This window comes from Lissotriton vulgaris, chromosome 5, assembly GCF_964263255.1.
Source record: "Lissotriton vulgaris chromosome 5, aLisVul1.2, whole genome shotgun sequence".
Lineage (NCBI taxonomy): Eukaryota > Metazoa > Chordata > Amphibia > Caudata > Salamandridae > Lissotriton > Lissotriton vulgaris.
In genome coordinates, this window is record NC_141693.1 from 308,033,267 (window position 1) to 308,059,317 (window position 26,051).

Here is a 26,051-nt window from a genome sequence, read left to right on the forward strand (position 1 = left end):
AGCACACACCTAACTGAGGGGCACCAAAGCACCATGGACAAAGGCCAAGCTAGTCTTCGAATTATTGGAATGGTTCTGTGTGTGAGTGGAGGTGTACTGTTTTTGCATAAGATGTACTCTTTGAAAAGGTGCGTCTTCAGCTCTTTCTGGAATTGGGGGAGGTTTGAGGCGGTCGTGACATATACAGGGATCTTCATCCAGATCAGTGCATAGATGGAGATAGCCTATGCCCTATTGTCTTTGCTTTTTGCTTTTTCTGGATATCCACTAGACAAAATAAGAAAAGCAAAAGCAGGTTCACTACTGTGAGCGTGGATTAGCAGGAATAATTGATAGTAATGAACCGGGACTCACCCTCCACACCAAAAATCTCAGCACAGTAAAAGAGATGTGTAAATGGGCTCTAACTGAAAGTCAGTTGCTGATTGCAGATTCCGAGAGTCTGGCAGATTAACTATTTTATTGAATGTAGGATGGTCTTCTGGACTGCATAAACTTTCGGCCAGCCTTCTTGCTGCACTAAGACTGCTTCCCGGTTCTGATATACTGAATATGGTAACAGTGAGACCGTTGATAGTAAATGTAATCCGAGCTCCTCAATGCTCAAATATTGTGAAGGATTTTGAGCATAAATCATCACAATATTAATGAACGCACACTCTTAGAGAGTCTTAATAATGTGTTGTATTTCAATCATATTACAATTGAGCAAACTGTTTTGTGAAGTAAATCTTTGCATCGTCCGATCAGTATACTTATGTCAGATTTTCAAGGATTTCAATGTCTCTTGCTTGCATACTTCTGTAATCCTTGCTTGAGCTGTTTATTTGGTATAATCTTCAATAGACATTTTGGTTAGATCCATTATTATACTCCAATCTTTATCAATCCATAATCAGTAAGTAGCATTTTTTCTTGGTCTTCCAATGTCTAGTGATGTAACAATTTCAGTTAATATCAGTTAATTTCAGTTTCACTTTTCATATTCCAGTCATTATGTGGGGCATAAATAAACCCAGCCCACTTGTTGTCATTGGATTGTCTTCCCTAATTTGTGATAACGCAATATCTTCTCCCTATTCCAGTTGGAGAAGAAGCAGGTGACAGCACCGTTCCAGCCACAGATCACTGATGACTACGGTTTAGAAAACTTCGATTCACAGTTCACCAGTGAACCCGTGCAGCTCACTCCAGACGACGAGTATGTTTTTTTACTACATGTCAATTCAGAATTATTGCTACCGGAATAATTTAATTGGAAATATATTTAATTGTTTTTTTAAAACTCATATTCAAACAAACCAGACACAAACATGCTGCAATGTCCTTCTCTCCCCGTCCCCTCCCCCTGGCCTTTCTTTCCTCTGTGACAGGGAAAACATGTCTCTGGGTGCCCCAAAAACACTATTTTCCTCCAAAGCCACAGGTCAAGAAAGTACCAATGTCTGAGACTCCAATCCCAGCGTTTTTCCCTTGCCTACTGTCTACTGGAGGTCCATCCTTAAATGTACCACTTCCCCTCCTTATACTCCCGCAGTCCATCCTCCCCACACTCTCTAAAATTTCCTGGGGCAGCACTGGCCTTCATAGACTAATTTTTACCCCCACAATAAAATATTCATCTCCTGTTCCCAGTCTTGTATTCAAAGGCTCACTGCACCTCCGAATTTCCGTGCAATCTCCCTTTTTGCCAAAAGAAATGGCAGATTCTCCTGATAGAAGGTGAAGTTGGAGGCTCCCCATGCCCTCATTAGCACGAGTGAGGCTTGTTGTGTAATTGGAGCCCCTACTGCCACTTCCAGTCGAGTCGTCACTCCCTCCAAGAACCTACAGATCCCAGGCCAATCCCATAGTGTGTGTATAAAGGACCCTCTCTGGTCACAAGCGATTCCCATTCCCCGCTATATCGGTCTTATATAGGAGTTGTCCTAGTGTAGTAAATTCTTTGGAGAATTTTAAATTTAGTCAGGCGGTATCTTGCTTGTATGGCCACCTTTCTTGGGAACTGTAACGTCTGCTGCCACTCCTCATCCTCCAGTCCATCCTCATCTGCTATTTTCCCCTTATATATGTTAACATCCCTCCGGTGTGTTGTTCATGAGTGTCTCATAGGTAAGGGAGATTGCTTTAGTCATCATATGGCTGTCAAGTAGCCTTCTCTCAAGGGGGGGGGGGGGCCTTCCATAGTGTCACCCTCCCGTGTGATCCTATCCCATACGGCATGCTGCAACTGATAATATTTGAGAAACTGTGAGCGTGCCATATCATATTGCTCTAGAAGATAAGTGAATGGCACTATACCATTTGCATCCTATACATCCTGTAGTGTGGATAGGCCAATAAGACCCTATCCTGTAAATCCTGGCAGGACTGAACTCAGTTGTGTGCCTGCCACAGTCGGGTCTCAAGAGTCAACCTCTGTCCCAGCCCATTTCCTCCAGGAGAGCCTTCCAGGCTCTGCATACCGTTTTGGTTGCCTCCAGGGCATTGGGGCTGATTTTGCACCAAAAAGGGCATGGAGATATCTCTTGGGTCCTCTAATCTCGCATATGCCCACTCATTCATGGTCCAACCTGTGCAGCCTCATAATATTTCCAAACATCTTATAGGGCTATTCCACCATCGGAATTAGACCTCTGTAGGGTGTGCAGTACAGCCTGCGATGGTCTGTTCGTCCATAACAGGGTCTGCACGCAGCTATCTATATTGTGGAAGAATGTCTCTGAAATACGATGGGGGCTGTTCTGTAGAGCATTTCTAATTTTAGGAAGAGCAATCATTTTAAACAGCGCAGCCCTGCCCAACAGTGAGAGCGGGAGCCTCCTCCAATGGAAGGCATCCACCTCTAGTCTGTGCAGAAGGGGACAAACACAAGGAAATGCTGGACGGAGCACTGAAACTTTTCAGACACTCACTCGCAGTCACAGGTCTGGATTGAACCCACCATCGTTCTTTAGCTCACTTCGCCACCCCCATTCAGACCTGGCTAAAGGCAAACCAGTCTTGACCCTGTGCCTCATGGGAACAGCCCACCCGAACGGCCAAGCCAGGTCTTCCCTGAATCGGAAACAAGCATCCTGGGACCGATTTCCCCAGAGGGGGTGCCAAGTTATCCTCAGAGTGAGTGGGCCCATCCTTAGATATCGAAAGACCAAAGTATCTGAACTGATCACGTATCACTTTGAGTGGCATAGGAAGAACTTCTCCGGCCGCTATATGAATTATTAATTTGTTTAGGGTTTGCCATGGGGTGAGGGTGGTTTGTAGCAAGTAGAAGGGGATCTTCTTCTATGCCTTTCTTTGTTAATACTATTTTTGGTTTTGGCCACTATTTTTTAGTCCAATTTATAAGTATTGGAATATTTTTAAGACCGTTTAAAGATTTTTTTATTCATCATTAGGTATAGTGAAGTTAGTATTTCTGAATACATTTCATGATCATTGTTCGAGCAGGACTGAAGTGTTCCAAATGGTGAATGCTATCACATTGAATTTTCTGGCATGTCCGGGGACCTTGGGGCATTGGGGTAGTTCTGTTAACAAACATTGCCTGATGTACCTGCTTGACTATATTACTCAGGGAGTGTACTGACTTTATAAAAAAATAGAAGACGTTTAGCCAAAATACAGGTGCAGTAGCATCATAAAATAATGTTTTCCTTAGCTAGAAAGTGAGTCACCCTCAACACAGAAATGTGCACAAATGCCTCTCCCATATGTGCAGGGGTACCCTATTCACAATGGGCCACATTCACAAAAAAAGAAGTAAATCCGCATACATTTGTAGAAGTACTCCAACGAATGGGTGAGAGATTTTCTATTTTGTGCAGTTACTGGCAATGTCATGTGAAATGTTTACACCGCACTGTTCCCCCAATTCAGAACTGTCTGCACACAGATTTTTAGATTGGGAAAGGCAACCCCGTTTTTCTGCACATTTTTTTCTTTTTTCTGAATGGGAAAATATTTTTCCCCCATGGAGACATACCATCATTTACACCACTACCAATTTTGTTTTGATCCCACTCCCACCCTGGAAGGAGATTACTCTTTTCCTTTGCTATAGCCAATTTCCAAACATTTCCAGGGTATGAAAGGATTGGAGAGGGTGTTGGGAGTGCTCAGAACTCCTCACAAGGAAAACAATGCCTTGAGCTTCCCGTTCCCTACGCATGCAAAGGGTTTAATACAGGATTGGAGAAAGTCATGGTGTATAATTGCATAGTAACAAATGCATTTAGACTTGCTTGATGTCCCTTTGTGCACTGCCTACAGAAACATGTGACGTTCCACTTTGTTTTTTCCCCATGAGGGTTAAAAAACCAATAACAAAAGAATTCCTAGTTATTCTTCTTTTACGGATATTCCCGAGAGTATATTGCATGGACCCACACCCACGTAGGTGGCATGCATCATCATCTGGTTGTGCTAGACGCTGGGAGGGCGGTCAGTACCCAGTAGGTCCCTCAATAAAGGAACCTCCTTGGTGGAGATCTTTTCTTGCCCTGTCCCAATAGGGTTGTGGTGAATGGGTGGTGGTAGTGTGTGTATTGAGAATATTAAAATTGCCAGTATGCTTTATTCACTGAAGGTAATCAGTGCAAGGTTAAAAAATGCAACAACAAAAAAACTTGATTCCCACTTATTGAACAGCGATTCGACTTTGGTTCTTTGTGTGGTCGACATGTTTCACGCTTTGCTGCCCATCTGTTTCTTAAGGACCTCTATATGACCCTACTATCTTCTTGCGTAGCCCTATCCTATTTTGTCGATTTTATATGTTTGGGTTTGAAACGTCGGAAAGAGTCCCGGATTTAGGGAAAACAAAATAACATGTTTATGTACAAAGACAGACATATAAAACTCTGGCATTGCTATGTGACTATTCAGTCAGATCCATTATTCCACAATCATGCTGTTAAAAGCAGTGAGCATACTTTGCATACTCATCATGCACCATATTGGGCGCACAGCAAGACACGAGCTGCTAATTTGTCAATGCTTTTATCGATAGATAAATTATATACATCTTGTTTGATAGGATACACTCAAGTTGGTAACGTGTCTTACCCATGCCATAATTTGTCAGGACCTCCATGGGATGTGGGGAACTTGCTACTCTCACATTCCCCTTTTTGATTGTGGGTTCTTTTATGGGTAAATCATGCCATTTTGGGCCAAAAATAGTTTTGTGAATTGAGCCTATAATTTCTAACTGTGGTCTTCCCCTCATTACAATAGTCCTTCACCACAAGAGGGCATGGTAAAGTTTGGTTCCTTTTTAGGTCTCGGTTAGGTGCAGGCTGCGCACATGCGCAGTCTCGCTGGCAAGATTTAATGACTGAGTAGCGAGGTTAAGCCCCGCCTCTCTTCTCCATTTGCTGGCCTCCTAAATGGCGGCCAGCCATTGGAGAAGAGGTCTCAGCTGACGTCATTCTTTCGATCTAAGCCCCGTCCTTTTCGGATTGGGGGTGTGTTTTTTAGTTTTGTTTACTAGAGATGCTCTCAGTCAAAAACACACACCCCAGTCTGAAAAGGACGGGGCTTAGATAGAAAGAAGAACCATTTGTCTCTAAGCCCCGTCCTTTTCAGACTGAGGGGCTTGTTTTTGACTGTTGTTTACATCCTAGAAAGAAAGTCAAAAACACGCCCCCCAGTCTGAAAAGGACGGGGCTTAGAGACAAATGGCGAGCGCCCCACACTGCGTCCATGACACTTATTGAGTTATTGTCCCGCTTTGCTTTCTGTCCCACACCGCAGTGACTCTGCTACCACCGGGGCAAACCTGCACGTGTGGGCGCTGACCTACCCCACCCTTTGTGCAGTCAAAGGTGCATTATGCATGATCCCCCTTGCGGGCACTTTGATGTGGGTTAACCTCTCAGGGCACGTTGTCAGTGCGACCTGCGGAGTGCAACACCACATGCCTCCTCCGTCTATCTCACAGGGTCTACTCAGCCTCATGCACTTTCCCAGTGACACTGGGCACGTTCGCTCCGGAGGAAGGGGCCTCCCCTCCTGATCCTCTCTTTAGTTGCTGATTTCAGCTGTGTCCCTTGGTGATAGGTCCCAGGCCGGGCGCTTACACCTTTGTTCGCTGCTCCCAGCAGCGGCTGCGTTTGTCTGCTGCTCTCGGGCCCTAGCAACACCGCTGCTTCGGACTGTCTCGACACCTCGAGCCCCACTGTGCTGTCTCGATGTCTGGTCCCCTATTGAGTCTCGTCATCCAGCGCGGGTCTCCGTGCCGCTCTCCCCGCTCAGTGCAGCAAACCCATGCTCAGCCCAGGTCGCATTTCACCTGCACTGCTACTCTGGAGACATCACCGCCATCTTGTGTCTCCTGAACTCCTCGGGGTCACAGGCCTCAGCGCAGCTTCACTGCTCGATCTGGTAGGTCTGTGGATGGATTTCAATACCGGTTACCTTGGGGGCTGTGGTCATGGGTTTCGTGGGGTTTGGAATGACGTACAGTAGCAGATTGGTGACGGATATTAGGCAGGGGCTTCGGAGCCTTTCCCATCGGCTGCTGGCCACGCCCCTGGGAACATACCATTTTTGAAAACCCAGATTGTTCCTAAATATCTCATAAACATAACCTTTTAGCCCCGACCCTCTTTCCTCCTTCACAACTCGTAATCCAGCAATCACAAAAGGGGTCTTACTAAATATTAAGCTCCTTCTTATGGATCTAGATGAAGATGTCCTTTTCAACAGCTATTATTTGGGACACGGACTGCACTTCTAGTTAAAGCACGCAGACTAAGGAGTTTGTTTTAGGCACACAGACTGCGTGACGGGTCACTCAGACTGTGAGGAGCTTTGTGGTGCATATGCACTGTGAGCGTAGGCGCTAGACAGTGAAGAGTACTTCGGCATAGAAATGCGTGAGACCTTTAGTGACAGACCTGTGGTTCGTGTGTTACAAAGACTGTGAGGAGCTTGAGCAGGTGGTAAATGTCTAAAGAGTAAATGCGGCCGGCCGGAGTCTCTGCCCATGCACTCCTGACTCCTGATTCGAGCCTTCAGCTTATACTCTCCTGGATAAGGCACGCCTCAAACTCCCGCTGTCTAACCTCTTTCAAAACCCGACAGCTCCAATGCGTAGAGCTTCAGTAACGTGCCATAAACCTACTGTTGCTTGTATGCGCACCCTTCTATGCCGCCCTCAACAGTTACCCCACTAGCTGGTAACAGCGCTATATAAAGAAATAACTGGTGGTGCTGCGGGGGAGGGAGAGGGGCTGGCAGTGAAGCAAGGTGGAGCAGGCTGGCACCGAGCAGCGAGAGATCCGGGGAGGGGGCAAGGCTGGAGACGAGGCAGGGTAGGAACAGGGGGGTGGGGGACAAGAGCCGAGAGTCGTGTGTGAGACACTGTGTGTGTGTGTGTGTGTGTGTGTGTGTGTGCGTGTGTGTGTGTGTGTGTGTGCGCGTGGGTGTGTGTGTGTGGGGGGGACACTGTGTATGTGTGAGACACTGTTTGTGTGTGACACTATGTGTGTGAGACACACCGTGTATGTGTGAGACAGTGTGTGTGTGTGATACATTGTGTGTGTGAGACAGTGTGTGTGAGACAGTGCGTGTGTGTGAGACACTGTTTGTGTGTGGCTCTGTGTGTATGTGTGTGGCTCTGTGTGTATGTGTGTGGCTCTGTGTGTATGTGTGGGGCTCTGTGTGTGTGGGGCTCTGTGTGTGTGTGTGTGTGTGTGTGTGTGGGGCTCTTTGTGTGTATGGCTCTGTGTGTTTGTGTGTGGTATTTGCGAGAGATTAAGCTATTGGCATTGTAAATGACAATGCCATTTATTTATCTGTTTTCAAAACCAACACATAAATACAAATTTTGGCATTTACAATGCCAATTGCTCTAACTTTTGCAAAGGCGAGACCGTTGCATTGTAAATTCTTTGTTAATGAAGACCTGTGGAGAAGCTTGTGGAGGGAGCTGTGATGCAATGAGACACTCACCGTGGTCAGCGGGCCCCAGGGGTTGCAACGATATCATATAATAGTTGGTTGACCCATAAGATGTAATCTCAGAGGGATAGGGAGAGCACCTTGAGCAAGGTAGAATGCAAAAGCAGATTGCATCATAGTTTTCTTGAACTCTCTTCTCATACTCTTAGGGATAGGCAAAAACGTTACTTCCATCCAATGACAGAATATTTATTGCAAAGAGTGCAGCTCGATCGAGATATAATCTTGCGGTGGTACTGGCACAGGTGTCTGGTTTCCTTATGTAAGGCAGTGAGTCTCAATGCAGCACGCCAGGTCTGGGACTTAGTTCTTTGTGCTGCTACACCACGTTCTCTGCAAGCAGTGTTGTTCGCCTCCTTCTTACATTAATCTTCAGGGACACAGCAAGTATGGCCTTGCTTGTGGTTAAGGATAGCTATTGTTCCCTTTGCTGCTGCAGTTCTGCTGTGATTGGCCCCAGAACTTCCTCCGGACATCAAGGTGAACACTTTTTCTGGTTTACAGATTTAGGATATCTATCACGATTGAAACCCCAACCAGTCACTCACAATGGGTACAGCACTTGCATTTTTTGGTGGAAGAGATCAATTTAGGTTTAAGGACATCTTGCTCAACTTGAATTTGGTCTTATAGAAGCAAACATCTCATAATCTCAAATTCCTGGACTCATGTTGATAGCAGACACTTTAGAATGTCAACAGGGTAAGTGGTTTCAACTCAGTCACTCCTTGCTGATTCTCCAATTTAGAATTGTTTGCACAAACATTTCCAAATTTGGCAAATGCAGGTGCTAGAGGTGGCCTGATAGGATGAGGATGGCATTCAGTATCTTTATTTGTTTTTTCTTTCCCTTGACTATAGCATTTGCCACTGGTGGACCTGCTCAACCTTGTTTATACCCATGGCGGATTGCTCCCTGTTTATTGATAGTTTTGTGAACCAGATTTAGACATGCAGCAACCTATCTAGGACAGTGAGGTGAATCAGGAGTAGCTTCTACAGACCCTACCTTCAGTCCTGAATAAATGCAAGATGGTATCCATGGCTCAGAACATTGAGTCTACAAATAACAATGTTTGTTGTATTTTAATGAAACCTCTGGATATATAATTTCACGTCCTGACTTGGGAAGGCCACAGAAAGGTCAGTGCTAAGTTTGTGTGTTGTGCAACGAACTGAAAAGAATGTAGAGGAAATGTGTATGTCTATATTCATGCATATATATTTTGTTTGCTGTAAAGGGTGCAACACTGGGTCCTATGCTGTAATGTGACATTCTGTAATATCATGGAAGGTTCTAGACATCTTATTGCCTGTGATGATTTAACAAGTTTTTCATTTTTGATGTGGGTGTCTTGTTCAGGCAGTTGACTAAAGACAATCGTACAAACCTCAAAATATTTTGCCACGTGTTGCCTGCAGACTAACTTTCAGTCCTGTGGGTTTGGAAAACCAAGTTCTACCAGTGAAAGATGCATAGGGAAATTGGTGGCTTTCCAGCTTGCAGTATTTTTCTGAAGTGCAATTGCTGTTATCAGGTCAATCAGTTTCATCTTAATGCTTGAGAGCTAGTTTATCTTAGGAATATTTTGCTATCTAGTGATAACGTTCTTTCTTGCTAGCGGGAGTCATTTTAGGTAAGTTGTTCTTTACAAAGCTTGCTGGGTGTCATGTGTAAAATAAAAAAATAAAAATTCACACAAATTCTTTTATTTGATTCTATTTCTTCTTCACAAGTGTTGAATGGCTCAGGTTTGGGAACTGATGGACTCGATCACTAGAAATTTGTAGATCAGCCCTATACTTACCTGTTCTCCTTGCTTTGCAGTTGTTACGTATTGACATGCCCAACCTGGACTCACCTCCCTGTTGACCTATTGTAGGAACCGTGATGTTTTTAATCACCTCAGTCTGACTGTTTGCATCACGACACAGCACCAGATACAGTGGCGTAACGAAACTCGAGGGGCCCCATCCTACAAAGTATACGGAGGGGGCTCCCTGGACCACCACCTACCACTTTTGCTGGGGGGGTCCTGGAGCTCGGTGGCCTCCCCACTCTGGAGGCTTATGTTATGCCACTGACCAGATCTTGGAGAGAGTTGGCATTGGTGCAGAAAAAGTATCACCCTTAGCCTGGGCAGAATCCTTGGCAATTGCTTTACCAAAAAACTTTGCTTCTATGGAGCCCTGTGTTTACTACCAGTTGCAGTAATTCTTGGAGAAACTCACTTATGAGGCTTTTATTGCCACATCTTTAAAAGTAAATCCAGAGCTCTGAAGTGTCTTTTTTACTTGGATACCTGCAACTCAGTCTGCAGTGGTGATGGCAGCCTTCATGAAGGGAAAGTCCATTCCTCCCAGATGGACAAGGAGGCTAGGTGTCTTATTACATGTTTCTAACCACATGTGGAGCACTAACTTCTTGTTCCAGAAATCAAGCTATGATTCCTTATTTGTTAATGCACTGAAGTTACTGAAAGGCAATATGCAGTACTTTACAAAACATCTTAACTTAAAATTGAATAAAGAAAGAAAATCACGACTGCAGGAAGTAAATTTACCAGTCAGGTGGTTTACTCGGGCTAGCTTCAAGTGCATTCTTGGCAAGCTATGCTTAGCATTTTCGAGTCAAATTTGACCACATTAATTCCCTGCTCTGATAGAGACTCTATCTAACCGCAGATTCCTCACCTATTGAATTTCCCTAGGCGCCAGACTGCATCAGGAAACCTTTGCTAGCAATTGCCTAGCCTGTTGGCAGGGAATTTACATGCCTCAGCGACTGAATCCTGAAGGCATACTCATCTCAAGCAGCCATAAGCTAAGAGAAAGACCGACCTGTTGACCTTCTTTGGGTTTCCAATCAACGTGCCAAGTCACACCTGATCCCTTCACAATGGCTTTCCTTCATCAGAGCCATTCTGGAAATGGTGCTTTTCTGAGCCTTTCCACCATCTAAACGCATCCATGACATTCAGGCTATAATCCCGATGTTTCAACCCTTGACCAGGATCTCAATGAGAGTGGCTCAGAGGCTTCTAGGTCTCTGGGCCTCCTGCTTGTGGATCATGCTGAGTGACAAATGTGGGCTCAGCATCGGAATCTGAAGTCTCAATGGGCTCAGCACCAAAGGATCTTGTCAGAGTCCATCGAAGTGTCGAAGGAGACTGCAAAAGACCTGCAGTAGTGGCTACTCAACCATAGTTGGACCGGCGGCAGACCTCACCCAGTGTTTATAGTCATGATTGCTGGACTTGGGGCGGTCATCTGGGAAAGGAGATGATCAGGGGACTCAGATATGGAGCGAGTCTCCAACAGAAACCAATTTGTTGGAATTGCAAGCAATGTGCTTAGTACTCAACCATCAAGGGGAATGGTTATAGGTTCTTACAGACAACACAACCACCATGTAGTACTGCAGCAAACAAGGTGGTGTTGGATTGTGGGCCCTGTGCCAAGAGTCGCTGTGCCTCTTCAAGTGTCTGCACAATCAGGGTACCTCCATGGTAGTCCAGCATTGGCCAGGCTCTTTAAACACTATTGCAGACAAACTCAGCTATGTTTTCTAGCAGATCTACGTCAAAGTAACTTTAGAACCTCATGAATACGCAGAAGGTGCACAGCTGGTCTTTTATCTTGCACTACTTGTAGAAACAAAGCTCATTACACCAAAGGGTCTTGTCAGAGTCCATCCAAGTGTCGAAGGAGACTGCAAAACGTCTTTTGGGTCTTTCTAAAGCAGGACCTAACACTCTGCTGTTAACAATATATATATATTTTTTTTTAAACCTTTATTTGAAGACAAACAGGTTCAAGGGAAGTGTACATACAAAACAGACAGTCACATATGGCCACTACAGTGGTACGTCAGAGCCAAGGAAATAAAAAAATGCAAGGAGATACAGGGAAGTACAGGGCAGGGCACCAGTCAATACAAGGAGCAATAGCGAAATGTACAGTAGCGGTTAGAATACTATGATCCAGCATGGGCAGGCAAGCCAATAAGACAATGCAGTATGAACACATTACACAAGCGGGGAGCACAGGAGACAGAGGGGACTCAAAAAGGAGGAGCACAGGAAATAAAGGTGCCGCACAGGGATGCAATCTGAATTACCATCAATACACCAGTTGTAAAGGGGACTTCAACCCCCCAATGGCCCGCAGGAAAAGGAGACAGTCAGCCCCTCCCCCGATGTCAGAAGAAAAGCAGGCGTTGTGCAAACTCCCATCCTATCATGTTGTGATCAACCTATCCCTTCGCGGTCCCCAGATTCAGAATCCGAGTCACGCACAGCCCTGGTCAGGAGGTACACCTGGAGCGGACTCCAAAAGTCCTTTGGTCTGCATCGAGCAGGCATCAAGTCAGAATAGACATTGTATTGGTCCTGACAGTATATGAGGTCAGTCACCCAGTCCTGAAAGCGCGGCACCCTACCACGACCCCAGCAACAAGCCACCCTACGCCTGGCCAGCAGCAGGGCCACGTCAACAAATCTACGGTGAGAGGCAGGTACGTCCTTAGTGAAGCCAAGTAACATCACTAAGGGGTCAAACGCCACCCCCCCCTCCGCCATAACCTGCAGGGCGTCATGAACCTGAGTCCAATATTCCAATACCCCCGCGCAGCTCCAAGCCAAATGCAAAAAGTCAGCGCCTTCCGCCCGACACCTAGCACACCTGTCATCCTCCGCCAAATGGAACCGTAGTTTCCTCGCCGGGGTATAGTAGTACCTCTGCACAAACTTGTAATGGATGATTTTAAGGCGACAACTAGAAGAAACATTGGCCGTGAGCCCGCAACAGTATTTCCACTGCTCATCTGTAATAGGAGCACCCAATTCGGCAACCCACTGCTCGCGCACCCGATTGGCCGGGACCGATCGCTGTCGGCGAATAGCCCCGTATAATTTCGACACCAGGTGTCGCCCATCTGAGACCAACAGCACGTGGAGGGGGAGGGTAACCCCAGGCTCCGAAGGGTAGTCTGGTAGCAGAGCACGCATGCCCTGCCGCAGGCGAACAAAGTAGAACAGGTCTAGAGGGGAGCAAGCAGCCGCACCGAAGAAATGAGCCTGTGTACGGAAGGCACCTTCATGGAACAAGTCGCCCCACGTGAGGATACCCAGCCGCTTGCACAGTCGCTGAAAACCCGTCTCCAACAACAGCGACAAATCCGGATGATAAGACAGAGGCAAGGCCGGCGAGTAGAGAAAGGAAACGCCGAGCAAATGAGCCACCCGCTTCCAAGCATCCACCGTGCACGTCACCGTTGTGCGGGGCGTTGCCACATCGGACACCTTGCCCAAAACCATCCCCTCCAGTGGGAGCGGGTGGGCGACCCAATGTTCCGCAGCAATCTGGGGCATGAACGGCGTGGGGCGCATCCAGTGATAAGCATAATGCGCCTGAGCGCTGAGATAATAAAGTTCAAAGTCAGGGACGTCGAAACCGCCATCGGCATAGGGCAACGTTAGGGTGGCCCAGGCCACCCGTGGCTGCTTGCCCCCCCAGAACAACCGCAGGAGCTCGGAGCGAAGTCTTCGAAAGAAATAAGCACCAGGATGATATGGGAGGTTTTGAAAGAGATAAAGAAAGCGGGGCAGAACGACCATCTTGATAAGAGACGCCCTACCGGTCATGGAGAGAGGCAAAGACACCCACCTGGTGACATCATCCGCCAATTTAGTAATGGCCACACCATAGTTAAGCCGAACCGCGTCTTCCCTATCCAAGGATATGACAATACCAAGATATCGCAACTCCGAGTAACACCATTCCAGAGGATAGTCAAGGGGAAACCTGGCCACCGCAGCAGTGAGGGGGAAAAGTTGGGATTTCCGCCAGTTGATATGAACCCCGGAGACACCTCCAAAAGCGACCAGCTCCCGCAGGAGCGAATTAAGGTTGTTCTCAGGGTCCTTGACATAGAATGTGACATCATCGGCGTATAGAGAAATGCCGACCTGTCGCTGAAGACAATTAAAGGCGCTCCGCTGATGAAACTGACGAATCCTACAGGCTAGCGGCTCAATGGCGATAGCAAACAAGAGGGGTGAGAGGGGGCAACCCTGTCGGGTCCCTCTCGTGAGAGGGAACGAGGGGGATAGCACCCCATTCACCACTACCCTCGCCATCGGATCAGTATACAAAAGCTTAACCCAAGAGATGAAGATCCTGGGGAAACCCATCCGACAGAGAACATCAATAAGGTAGCCCCACTCAACAGAGTCAAACGCCTTAGTGGCATCAAGAAAGATAGCGGCAACCGGGACAGTGGGATCGACGGTCGACACAAGCGAAAACAAAGTGCGCAAATTGTGAGAGGTAGCACGGCCGGGCACGAATCCCGACTGATCAGGCAACACGATAACGGGCATGAGTTCGGCTAGTCTCACCGCCAAGACATTCGCGAGAATTTTAACATCGCAGTTGAGCAATGAGAGGGGCCTGTAGGAGCCCACATCCAGCGGATCCTTACCCGGCTTGAGCAGCGACGTGATGGCGACTTCCCGCATGGAGCCCGGTAGACGTCCCTCCTCCAGAGACTCCTCAAACACCTCACGGAGCACAGGGGCCATGGTATCCACATAACACTTATAAAATTCAGCAGGAAGGCCATCCAGCCCGGCGGCCTTCCCATTAGAAAGAGACATGATGGCATTCCTGACCTCCTCTACCTCTAGGGGCCTGCCTAAGAACTCCCGATGACCATCCGATAACCAACAAAGTGCCAACTCATCGAGGAAGCCGCCGTATCGAGTCTCTCCCGTCTGCTGCGTCGTGTAAAGGTGTGCATAGTGATCAATAAAAGTGCGCTGAATCTCCGAAGTGTCTCGACAGCGAGTGCCATCCGGAGACACCAATTCCAACACGTCTGACCCATGCCTCGGATGCCTGGTAAGGGCGGCGAGGACCTTACCGGGTCGCTCCCCCTCGCAGTATCGCCTCGACATCCAGTATTTCCCCCTATGCTTAGCCTCTCGAGCAGCCTCCTCCTCGTACTCGGAGAGCTTAGTGCGGAACTGCGCCTGAAGGGCGGGGTCCGAATCAACCTGCATCCTGCGCTCCAAGTCTCGCAAAGCAACCTCCAAGCTCTCGAGGGTCCGAACAATCAGACGGAGTACTCCACAACTTTTAGAAATAGTGACACCCCGGATCGTAACCTTGAATGCCTCCCAAATGACCTCAATGCTGTCCACAGAGCCCTTGTTCCTAGGGAAGAACGCCTCCACCTCCTCACCGAGTTCCTCCTTGAACACCGGGTCAAGCAAAGCAGTCGGAAACAAACGCCAAGGCGGGTGCGGCCTATGCAGCCCGGGAACGGATAAAGCAACCTTCACCGGACAGTGATCAGAGTACGTCCGAGCCAGATGTGTAACCTCCCTTAGGCCAGCCATCAAACCTCTAGAGAGAAACACATAGTCCAGTTTCGCCCATGAGCGAGCATGTGTGGTGTAGTGAGTGCCCTCCTTGGTAGAAGGGTGGGTGTACCTCCAGCTGTCAACCATCCCAGCCTCCTCCACTATCCCCCGCAACACTTCTCTAGCCTGTACATTGTACTGAGGGCTGCCCTCCGATCTATCCAACTGGGCCTGAAATGCAAAATTAAAGTCGCCCCCCCCACACAATGTGAGTAGCATCCACAGCGAGGACATGACCCCACAGAGTGACAAAAAAGATTGGCGAATCAACATTAGGAGCATAGCAATTAACAAACAGTACAGTGGTCTGCCCAAGCCGCCCCCACAGCAGCACATAGCGCCCCTCAGGGTCCCCCACAGATCCAAGTTCCTGAAATGAGAGCGATCTTTTTACAAGGATGACAACCCCACGAGCATAAGAAGAATAGGAAGCAAACCCCCTGGCCGCAGCCCACCTCCCGCCAAAAGTGGGGGAGGGAGCGGGCGCAGATGCGTCTCCTGGAGAAGAGCAACATGAACAGCATGCCTGTCCAAATACTGGATCACACTACGACACTTCCTGGCATCATTAAGGCCCCGTACATTCCAGGACAAAATCGAAATCTGGTCTACAACAGCAGTCGACATCACACAGATTCAGGGCCCCACAGGACCCTATAAACAAATATAGGGTATCCAACTACCAGCAACAGCCAACAATATGTCCACGCCCAGGGGCACGGACAGACCCACACATACACTCCACACATTTCCCAGTCATCTCCGAACCAACCAAACAAAAACACAACAACTCCCCCCCAACCAGCCCATCCATGCAGCAAGCACTCAGGACAAACTGCGCGCCGCGCGTCGCCAAGCCATCCCACACGGCCCACAACTCGCACACATGCTACGCTTGCAGAGTGCGCCCCGTCACGTGGCAGCCTAAAATGGCGGCCGCTGCACTCGGGCCCAAAATGGACGGGAACACGGGCCCCAGGACCAGTCCTTCCAGATAGAAAAGTGGAACAGCCTGGACAGCGGGCGCCACACCATGTCCGTGCACTCAAACAACAACAGCAGCTCCCATAGCGAACCAGAAGTCCCAGGCAAACAAACATGGACAGCTTCATTCCCACCCCATCCACCCACCTGACACCACCCCAACTATCAGGCCACGCATACCCCCCCCCCCCGTCCCCCAACTCACATCCAGTCAACCAACAGAGGACTAGAATCCAAACAAAAGGTAAACATGGGGCACACCCTCCGGGGAACCTTCCAGAGGTGCACGACGCCACTCCCTCACGCCACGCCAGTGTCCGCGCCAACAGGTATCAGGCGGCCCCAGGTACAGCGCGGGGGGGTGGGTGCCCAGAGCGCAACACCAAATATCACCATCCTGCGGTGCCATACCGACCCCGCAAAAATAAGTAGCAAAACGCACTCAATCAGCAAAACACAGACATGACCCACGCATCAGCAAAACACAAAAACGTACGATAGCCAGGCCGCGAATACGGAGAAGGAAAACAGCAGGACTCAATACAAAACATACACGTCCACAGTACTCCAAAAACCGGGAAGAAGACAGACAAGGTCCAAAGTCACCAGAATCAGGCGACCTCCTCCTCAGCCGCCGAATGTTCACCCTCCGGATCGCGATCGGCACCCCGATCCGCAGCAGCTCGCTCGCGCTGAAGGCGCTTCGCAAAGTCCTCAGCATGCTGTGGGTTGGTGAAGAAATGTTGTTTAGCCTGGTGCGTCACTCTAAGTTTAGCCGGATAAAGCAAGGCGTAGTCCACCTGGAGGTCCCGAAGCTTCTTTTTCACCCCCAAGAACTTCCGACGCTGGTCCTGCACCATCGGTGTGAAGTCGGGGTACATAGTGAAAGACACCCCTTCAAAGGAGAGAGCCCTGTTAGTGCGGGCGGCCTGAAGAGCAGCGTCTCGATCACGATAATTCAAGAGGCGCGCTATGATGGGGCGCGGCGCGGCCCCAGAGGCCGGACGAGGTCCCAATGTCCGATGCGCTCTCTCAACAATGAACTGGGACGAGAAAACTTCCGTCCCAATGGCGCCCACCAGTAGCCTCTCCACATAAGTCTCCATTTTGCCCACATTCGTGGACTCCGGAACACCTACGATACGCACGTTGTTGCGCCTACTCCTCGCTTCCAACTCTTCGTTCTTAGCGGCAATGACTCGCAGGATATTGTCCATTCTCGCCAGTTGGGTGGTATGGGTGGCCGCCGTATCGTCATGGTCCGAAATGCGCTGTTCCGCCGCCGTCAAGCGCTCCTCATGCACGTCCAATTTCTGAACGACCGCATCCATGCGCGACGATATCTTGTCCACTTTGTCCACTATAGTGGCGAACCCCTGCCTCATCTCCTGCATCATTTGGGTAAAGTCCGGTGGTGGTGGATGCGGGACACTCTCAGCGACATTCGGGGGGGGGGACCGCGAAGTCCCAGCTTCCTGGAGCAACCGCGTCCCACGCCGAGCCCCTCCAGAGTCAAAGGACAATTTGGACTGTTTAGTGTCCGGCTTCCCCATAACGGTGGTGCAGCAGGGGAACGAGGCAAATAGGAGTCAGGATAAAGATCGGACAAGGGACCCGGCCAAGTAGAAAGCAGCTCGAATCGTGGGGGCACGAGCAGGCCAGCACGCCCCGCCACTCCCAACGACGAGAAATGGCCGTCTTCACTTCCAGTCCAAGGGGGCAAACTCTCAGAATCCAAAAAGAAGAGCCGTTGCACCTCCGTAAGCACTGGTATCTGGGCAGGCAGATGGGATAGCCGATAGATGAGTCCGACAACAAGGAAGAGCCAAGCGTCTTGCCCGACCAGCGAACAGGCCTGGAGGAGAAGGGCGGAGCTAGGCCTACACCCCACGTGCAGAGCCCCGGACTGGCATGAACAGTGACGCCGGGCAAGATGGCACCAGACCTCCAAAGCACGAGTCGGAGAAACTTGGGATCCACATAACTTCGGCCAGCAACCTTCGAATGGCTCAGGAGTTGGACCGTGGGTGGACAGCCGATATCCCAACCGATCCGTGGGGTCAGTTCAGGGCGCAGCGATGGTAACCAGGATACCTAGGCGGATAATAGCTCCGGGCAGCGGGAGCCTCACGACAGTGCGGCCATTCCGCAGTGCGCCCTCTAGCGCCCCCTTAACAATATTTGTTTACAAGAAAATTATTTTCTAATGCCTAAAAATTCTAATTAGGTACAAAAGGGGGTGGTGATGGACGGAGCATCTGAACCAATCAAACACTCACACCCAGTCAACAGATCTGGGTTTAATCCATCATCGTTCTTTAGCCCACTCTGCCACCCCAGTTCAGACATGGCCATATGCAAATCAGTCTGACCCTGTGCCTCATGGGAACAGTCCAGCCTGAACTGCAAAGCCATGCCTTCCCTGGACCGGAAACAAGCTTCCGAGGACCGGTTTCTGGCATTTCAGCCGTCTTCAGCCCAGCTTGCTTGAATCCAGTGGCAAAGTGAGCAAGGGACTCACGTCTGAGCATACCCTACCAACTTATGGCGAACAAAGAGGTACAAAAGGGGGTGGTGATGGACGGAGCATCTGAACTAATCATATGCAAATCAGGGAAGACATGGCTTGGCAGTTCGGGCTGGACTGTTCCCATGAGGCACAGGGTCAGACTGATTTGCATATGGCCATGTCTGAACTGGGGTGGCTGAGTGAGCTAAAGAATGGTGATGGATTAAACCCAGATCAGTTGACTGGGGGTGAGTGTTTTATTTGCTCAAACGCTCCGTCCATCATCCCCTTTTGTATTGTAAAAATTCTAATTATGCATAACTTTTTGGGTGGGCATGAAACACCTACAATGTATAGTTACCTATTGCAATCTGGGACTTAACCCAGAGCCATGCTACACTGCTGAAAGGAGTTTCAAGCCACTGTGTAGTTGTGGTATGTAACAGCTGTAATGTTGAGCATTCTTTCTATATTCCAGTCCTGGCCATTCGTTGGCTGTGTGGGGAACTAACGCTCTTCTCAGTGTAATGTATTTCCAGAATGAGTCCTTATTATCTTTGGATCTTACCCATTCCCTTGGTGAGTATGATTAAGTAGTCTGTAAAAGGTGGGTGATTGCAGAAGCGTTAGATTACTAACTCCCTGGTGACATAAAGTCCCTAGGTTCAACTCCATCTTTTGTAGACGGGACTCCATCTTAGTCCATGGAAGCCACTAACTTCCTCAACTTAGACAATGGACACCGCTATATTCCCTGATTTATGCAGAATCATTGTCATGTCTGCCTTTTAATGCGAATGTCACCTGACCTTATCTTTCTAAGAACTGTGATAAAGGTAAGTTCTTCGATTAAGGACATAGATACAACATCTAATACATTAGTCTGAGTCAGATGTCTCCTCCTTACCATATCAAGGTTTAATAAGAACACATACAGACATATAACCAAAATAATGTATTCTGAATTCACATCCTTTACCTTATATGTTCATAAGGAAAAGTTTGGGAGACCTACCTTGATGCAAATAATCTTTGTCTGACATCCCTAAACTTATGTCAGAAATTCCAATTTCTGATAAGATTGAGGATATAAGGAATGCCACTTGACCACATGTCTGGAGCGGTCCTTCACCCAGATTATTGCCTTAGATTCTGCCAAAGATGGTCTCACCTGCTGCTAGCACACTTCGCAGATGATACATCTCGACTGAAAACTAAAGCTGATACAACCAGGTCCTGGAGGAAGACCTACTGACTGCTACCGCAGTGGGTGATTGCCTTTTGCAGGGATCACTGTCTTCACGCCTCTATTGATAAAGACAGCCTTTGCAGTGTGTTTCTTCTCCCTAAGAAACTCTAAACTGCAAGTTGTTCTGCCTTTCATGCTCTCACAGTATAGTGCATAGAAATGGACATTAGGTTGTTAGCACCTAGATAATATTTTAAATTACATTTCAATAATGCTTGAAGTGTGGGCGGCGGGATGTGGGAGCAGAGGATTGGGGTGCAGGGGGTGGAGAGGCAGGGAGCAAGGGGGAGGCAGCAGTTACTTTCGTAATAGGTGTATATCCATTGAGACTTTTTACGCATGGGTGGAGTTCGAGCTGTTGATGCTTCCTCAGGGCAATTTCATGAATATACGGTGGTAGATGTGCCAGCTCAGTGTAGGGCTTACCAAGAATTGGAAATCCCTTTACCATAGAAGAACACCAACATTGGTTTGATGGTAATTTACCACACATTCAGACATGTTTGTTTGGGGCCTCTAAGCAAAGAGGGGCTACTTGGCCAGTCCTGGCTGGCTACACTCCTGTTCCTCACCCTGAAACCCTATCCCATGCAGTAGTAGAGGTATTAAAGTACACAGTCTCCTTATACAGGAAACTCGTACAGTTTGTGCAGCGTACTTTGTGCTCCAAACCTGATGTCAAATAGGACCTGCCGCTCCTGCACAAATACAAACCATTAGTCCACAGACTATTAACACTATCATGGGAAACGTTCCCACGAAGCATGATGAAACGGCTTTCTGGATTGCTCACAGAACAAACCAGTTAAAGGCAGTATATCTGTCCCCCTAGACAGACCCACTATACTATGTGTTTTTGTCTTGGGATGGTGCCTCCAGTAGAGAAGTGTATCTCCTGGGGAAGAATCTTTTGCATGATTTATACCAGTACGCATGTTACACCATCATTGGCGTGCCTCCCTGACCTAGTTAGACAAGTACAAGATGAACATGGAGCTGCAGTGCCTCCGGATTTGGGAATGAAGTTAATGGGGAATTTCTCTAAAGTTTCTTTCATCATTCTGAGCAACAGAAAGGAAGAGGCTTCAGTTCTGGGTATACGTCAGAAACTGGAAGCAGTTCCAGTTCAAGACCGTGAATGGGAATTACCAAAAATAATCTCATATGTTTATACCTCGTAAGAAGAGATACATTATGCACTTGTCCTATTAAGCCACATTTAAAACATAAAAATGCAACTGAGGGTTCCGTTAAGGAGAAATCTACAACGGAAGGGAAGAAAAAACTAAAACACAAAGATAAAAGACAAACTGGATCCCCCACTTCTCAGGAATTAGGCAGAGGTGGTAATAACTTAAGCGACCGCGAAAAATTTAAAAAGCCTGAATGGTATCCGTATTCTGATAACCACTCTTCACGTTATTTTCAGGACACTGAAGGTAAAAGAACCGAAAGGGGGAGCTGATAAGAGTACCGAAGGAAACAGGAGTACAGTAGGAAAAGTGAAGCTGGACGTGAGACTGATGTAGGTTTAAAGAGGGAAAAGAAAGAATTGGACTCTAAACCCTCAGTAGAGAAGAAGAAAGTATCAAGACTTTCTTAAAAAAAACAAAAAAAAATCCTGATTCACCTGTGAGGAGTCCTGCAATGGACGTGGGTGTGAGCGCTTCTAGAAAGTGCTACAGAAGTCATGATAGTACAGAAGACGCTTCAGAAGTTTCTGGATGAGTCTAAAATCCTCCTCAAGGGGTTTACAACCTAAAAATAAAAATTGAAGGGGACATACCACATATTATGAAAGCAGTCTTCTGGACCAAATTATCAGATGATTATGGCATCATCCTGGCAGAAGACGATCGGTCATCAGTCTTCATTAGGGAAGAACCCCAGGGGAGAAAGTTATAAAGTTAACCTTCTGCCTAATAGTACCTGAGGATATATCAGGGAAATGCATGTCAGTAAATGGGTTGCAAAACAAGCACCAGCCCTATATAGAAATCAAGCAGGTTGGGAAAACACTCTAGTCCACTTGTTATTCCCCTACGTAGTGAACCACAAGCGCAAATACCTTTAAAACTATAAGCAAAACATGGTATTAAAGCAATATTAGACTTATTGCAGTATCAAGGCATAATATAATCTGGCCTATCACCCACGAACACCCCCACCCCTTTCCCTGTCTCTAAACCAGACGATTTGCATAGAATAGTCTTAGAAATTTGAATTCACATACACTAACATATACAGTACAATACAACCAAAGTACAGGTTTAATGACGAACCTAGTGTGGAAAAAGTACAAAACAACCCTGGATATTTCCAATGGGCTTTTCAGTCAAAATGTAGCTCCTGAAAGTGATTATCTGACTGTGTGCAATTTTCATTCTGGCGTTTGCCTATAGCCTATAAGAATAGTCCTGGCTTCTTTTCAGTGCGAATCATGGAAATCGTACAACCAGGTCCTGAGGTATTGTCATATATTGATGATATCTACTTAACAGACAATGATTTGAATCTACAACATATCAGGTTAGACGGAGTAGTGACTTTGTTAACATCACATGGTAACGCATGGCAGTGAACTTTCTTGGATAAGCATTATCCGGTGAGGGCTAGCTTCTCGCTTCCGACTTACTCCAGAAGTGTGCTACCTTGCAGCCTCCCAACACGTTGAAAAGTTGCAATCATTGTTGGGGGTTTCTTAACTTTAGAAGTACTTATTTGCTTCACTACACAGAGAGAGTGAAGCCTCTAACTTACCTTATTTCTCAAACGTTTTCCTCTAATCGACGGCTGAGCCCTAGAACAAGACATGCTTGAGACAGAATATTTACAAACTAGGGACAACAAAACCAACCTAGCTATCAGTCATACCCAGTCACTATGGTTACAACTATATGGCCTAAAATGAAGGAGCAGACCGTCCCAATTGCCTACAAGTCTCACTTGTATTCCCTAGCTAAAGCATGATTTGCTTCCATTGACAAAATCCTGATGGCTGTACAAACAACTATTCTAAACGAACTCCCAATGGTGCAGGGAAATCATTTCATTATTGTTTTTCCATCCCAGCACTAGAGGCGGTCTCACAATGCTCATGCCCTACACCTAAGATGGGTACAGTGGGCCTCTTCTTCAAGTGCATTGGATGTAAGGTTTCAGAATGATCCCTCTCTTTGTACACAAGCTTTTCTCCAATATGAACAGGAAACTCTTCAAACACTTTATCTGTCGCGTCTTATTAAAACATCTTTTACACAGATGGCTCTGCCCATCCTTCGGTAGGAACCAAAATGCGAGTAGTCCGCAGCCTGCACAGCAGTACAATGTGTAGTGAAGGATGGTGAGTCCATCCCACAACGCACCCACACCTAACTCTTAGGTGTTAGTACTTCACAACATGCCCTGCTACTTCATTACAAAAGACTGACTCACCATTTTCCACACAGATTGTGTCTGACTCTGCTGTCTGTGTGCAAGGTTACAATGTAAATGTGCAAAAATGGTGATTTAACGGATTCAAGGATTCAAAGAGAAAACCAATAAACCCAGTGCTTAATTTGTGCCGGTGCTTAGCACCTAATAATCAGGTGTCTACGCATCTGCTGCGCACGTCCACATTGATGATTTTTTAAGTGTACGTTTAATGTACTCTGTGCAGCCACAGGCCTGCAGCGTGTTTTTCACGTATCCCGCAGAGTGTGAGTCACAGTGTCACCGCATTTAGTGTTGCGAATCACTTCTTAATCACTTAACCTGCAGTCCTACCCAAGTCCAAGAGAATATTCAAATTAATATTAAATATATATATGTCTTGGCGGCCGCGGGCCTGCATGCCCTTCTTAGTTCAGTCAGTGCAGTGTTGACTGTTTGCCACTTGCCAGTGGGCGGGCCACGGAACAGACACACACACATACACTGATTTATTTGGGCAGGCCGTGGGGCCCCGCCAGGCTGGAGGTTCTGATGGGGTAGGGGCTGTGCGTGCAGTAGCGCGCTCAGATTTGTTTCACTTTGCAATCAGTGGCCACGCCCCGCCCCCAGCAAAAACACCGCATCTCCCCAGAAGTAATTGTTTTTTTTTTTTATTATTTATTTTTATTGCAGAAAACACAGGAAATACCAGCCTGTAAGGAGTACTTCAGCTGAACCAAAGTTGGGAAAAATGTGTACGATTGTCATAGTATTACACGGCCGTTCAGCCCACACCCCTGGAGGTCGGGCAGCAAATGAAGATTGCATGTGAAAGCATATATTCCAGAGCCAGTCTAGACATTCAAAATCCAGTAAAAACTTCAGCTTTTTTTCTTTTTTGTTTTGTTCCTTTTTAAACGCCCATCCACCACCACCCCCAGCCCCCATTGTACTTTTTAACCGAAAACCGCTGTTACAGGCATGCGATGAGCCACTTCTTACCCCTCCGGCTGCATTCACGGTAAGTTCTCCGGGCACCCATGTACATTAGTGTGCAGCTTATCTATCCCCGTCCCGACACCCACCACCCCTTACCCCAGTCTGTAGAGTTATGTGTATTTGTATCTCGCTCCAGCCTTCCAAGGATCTCACCAATGGCTGTATTACCCTTTCCGCTCCGCTCCAAATTACACTAGCGCTCTCGCAACCCCCCTCTCCTCTGGTGCGTTCCCTCACTGCCCTCCCTCCAGTCCATGGTATTGCCTCCACTTGGCCCATACTCTGCGGAACTTTTTGGGGCAGCCTCTCGCCTTGTATGTCACTCTTTCTGCAGCCATATAAAGGTCCAGCCCTCGTCTCCATTCCTCAATGTCTGGTGTCTCTGTGGCCGCCCAGTACTTTGCTATGTCTCTTTTTGCCACAACCAATGCTACTAGCAGGAAAATGAGCAGTGGGCGGGGCAGATCCACCTCGGTCGTCATGCCCAGCAGAGCTAGATAGGCTCCGGCGACAATTCTACCCCCAGGACTTCCCCCAGTTCAGTGAAAATGTGTGACCAATAGGTTTGTATGTTCGCACATGCCCATATAGTGTGGTAGAAATTCCCCTGTTGCTGACGGCACCGAAGGCAAGCCGGGTCACTTATTTTCCCCATTTTAAGGAGCCGTGTTCTATCAAAGTACGTTTTGTGAAGTACCTTTAACTGAATGAGGCGCAGCCGTGATTTAATTGCTACTTCCCGAGGGTGCATGAGGACAATCTCCCAATCCAGATCTTCCATGACCCCCACGTCCGCCTCCCATTTGCCCCTAAGTTTGGACAGGTCACCCAGCGTGTTATTAGTCAGCGTTTTGTATGTGAGGGAGACCGCCTGGCATGTTATCTGTTCCTGGAGGAGTCTGCCCTCCAGCGGAGCGTACTCCGGCATATCCGTGAGCGTGATGTTTTGGGCCCTCCAAGCATATCTCAACTGTGTGTATTTAAACATTTGTGTGTGATGCAGCCCAAACTCAGTCCGTAATGCCTGGAAGGATTTCAGTTCTCCCCTGGAAATCACATCCCCTATACTCGATATGCCGATGTCGTCCCACCTTTGAAAGCCCCGCAGCTTAGATAGTTTTGTTAGCCATTGGCAGTGCCACAACGGTGTTTGTCTAGTGGGTCTCGCCTCCCACCCCATTAGTTTCGTAGCAGTGAGCCAGGCTCTCAGTGTGATCACCGTCGCCGGTAGAAGCGACTTCCTCGCCCCGCCCCCATACAGATAGTATAGTATGCTCTTGGGTGACATTTTATATCTTTTGAGTGCATATGTTGGGTGATCCGCCGGTGCATGGATCCACTCGTTTACCGGAGTCAGGTGTTCCGCCCAATAGTAGGCTTCCAGGTTGGGAAGCGAGATCCCCCCACTGTATTGATGTCTCTGGAGCGTCTGCAGGGCTATCCGCGGCTGCTTTCCTAGCCATAGGAAGGTACGAAGATCCGCATGTATCTTCGGTAT

At 47.8% G+C, this 26,051-nt stretch overlaps 1 protein-coding gene across 2 annotated transcripts in view; it reads left to right on the forward strand.

Annotated features, from left to right (window-relative positions):
• PRKCZ (protein kinase C zeta) overlaps positions 1–26,051 on the forward strand; it is a 943,345-nt gene that overhangs the window by 876,432 nt on the left and 40,862 nt on the right. For both annotated transcript variants that reach the window (XM_086921534.1, XM_086921535.1), the window contains one exon: positions 1,086–1,201. In XM_086921534.1, coding sequence (XP_086777660.1) covers positions 1,086–1,201 — 116 coding nt within the window. The remainder of the gene's footprint in view (positions 1–1,085; positions 1,202–26,051) is intronic.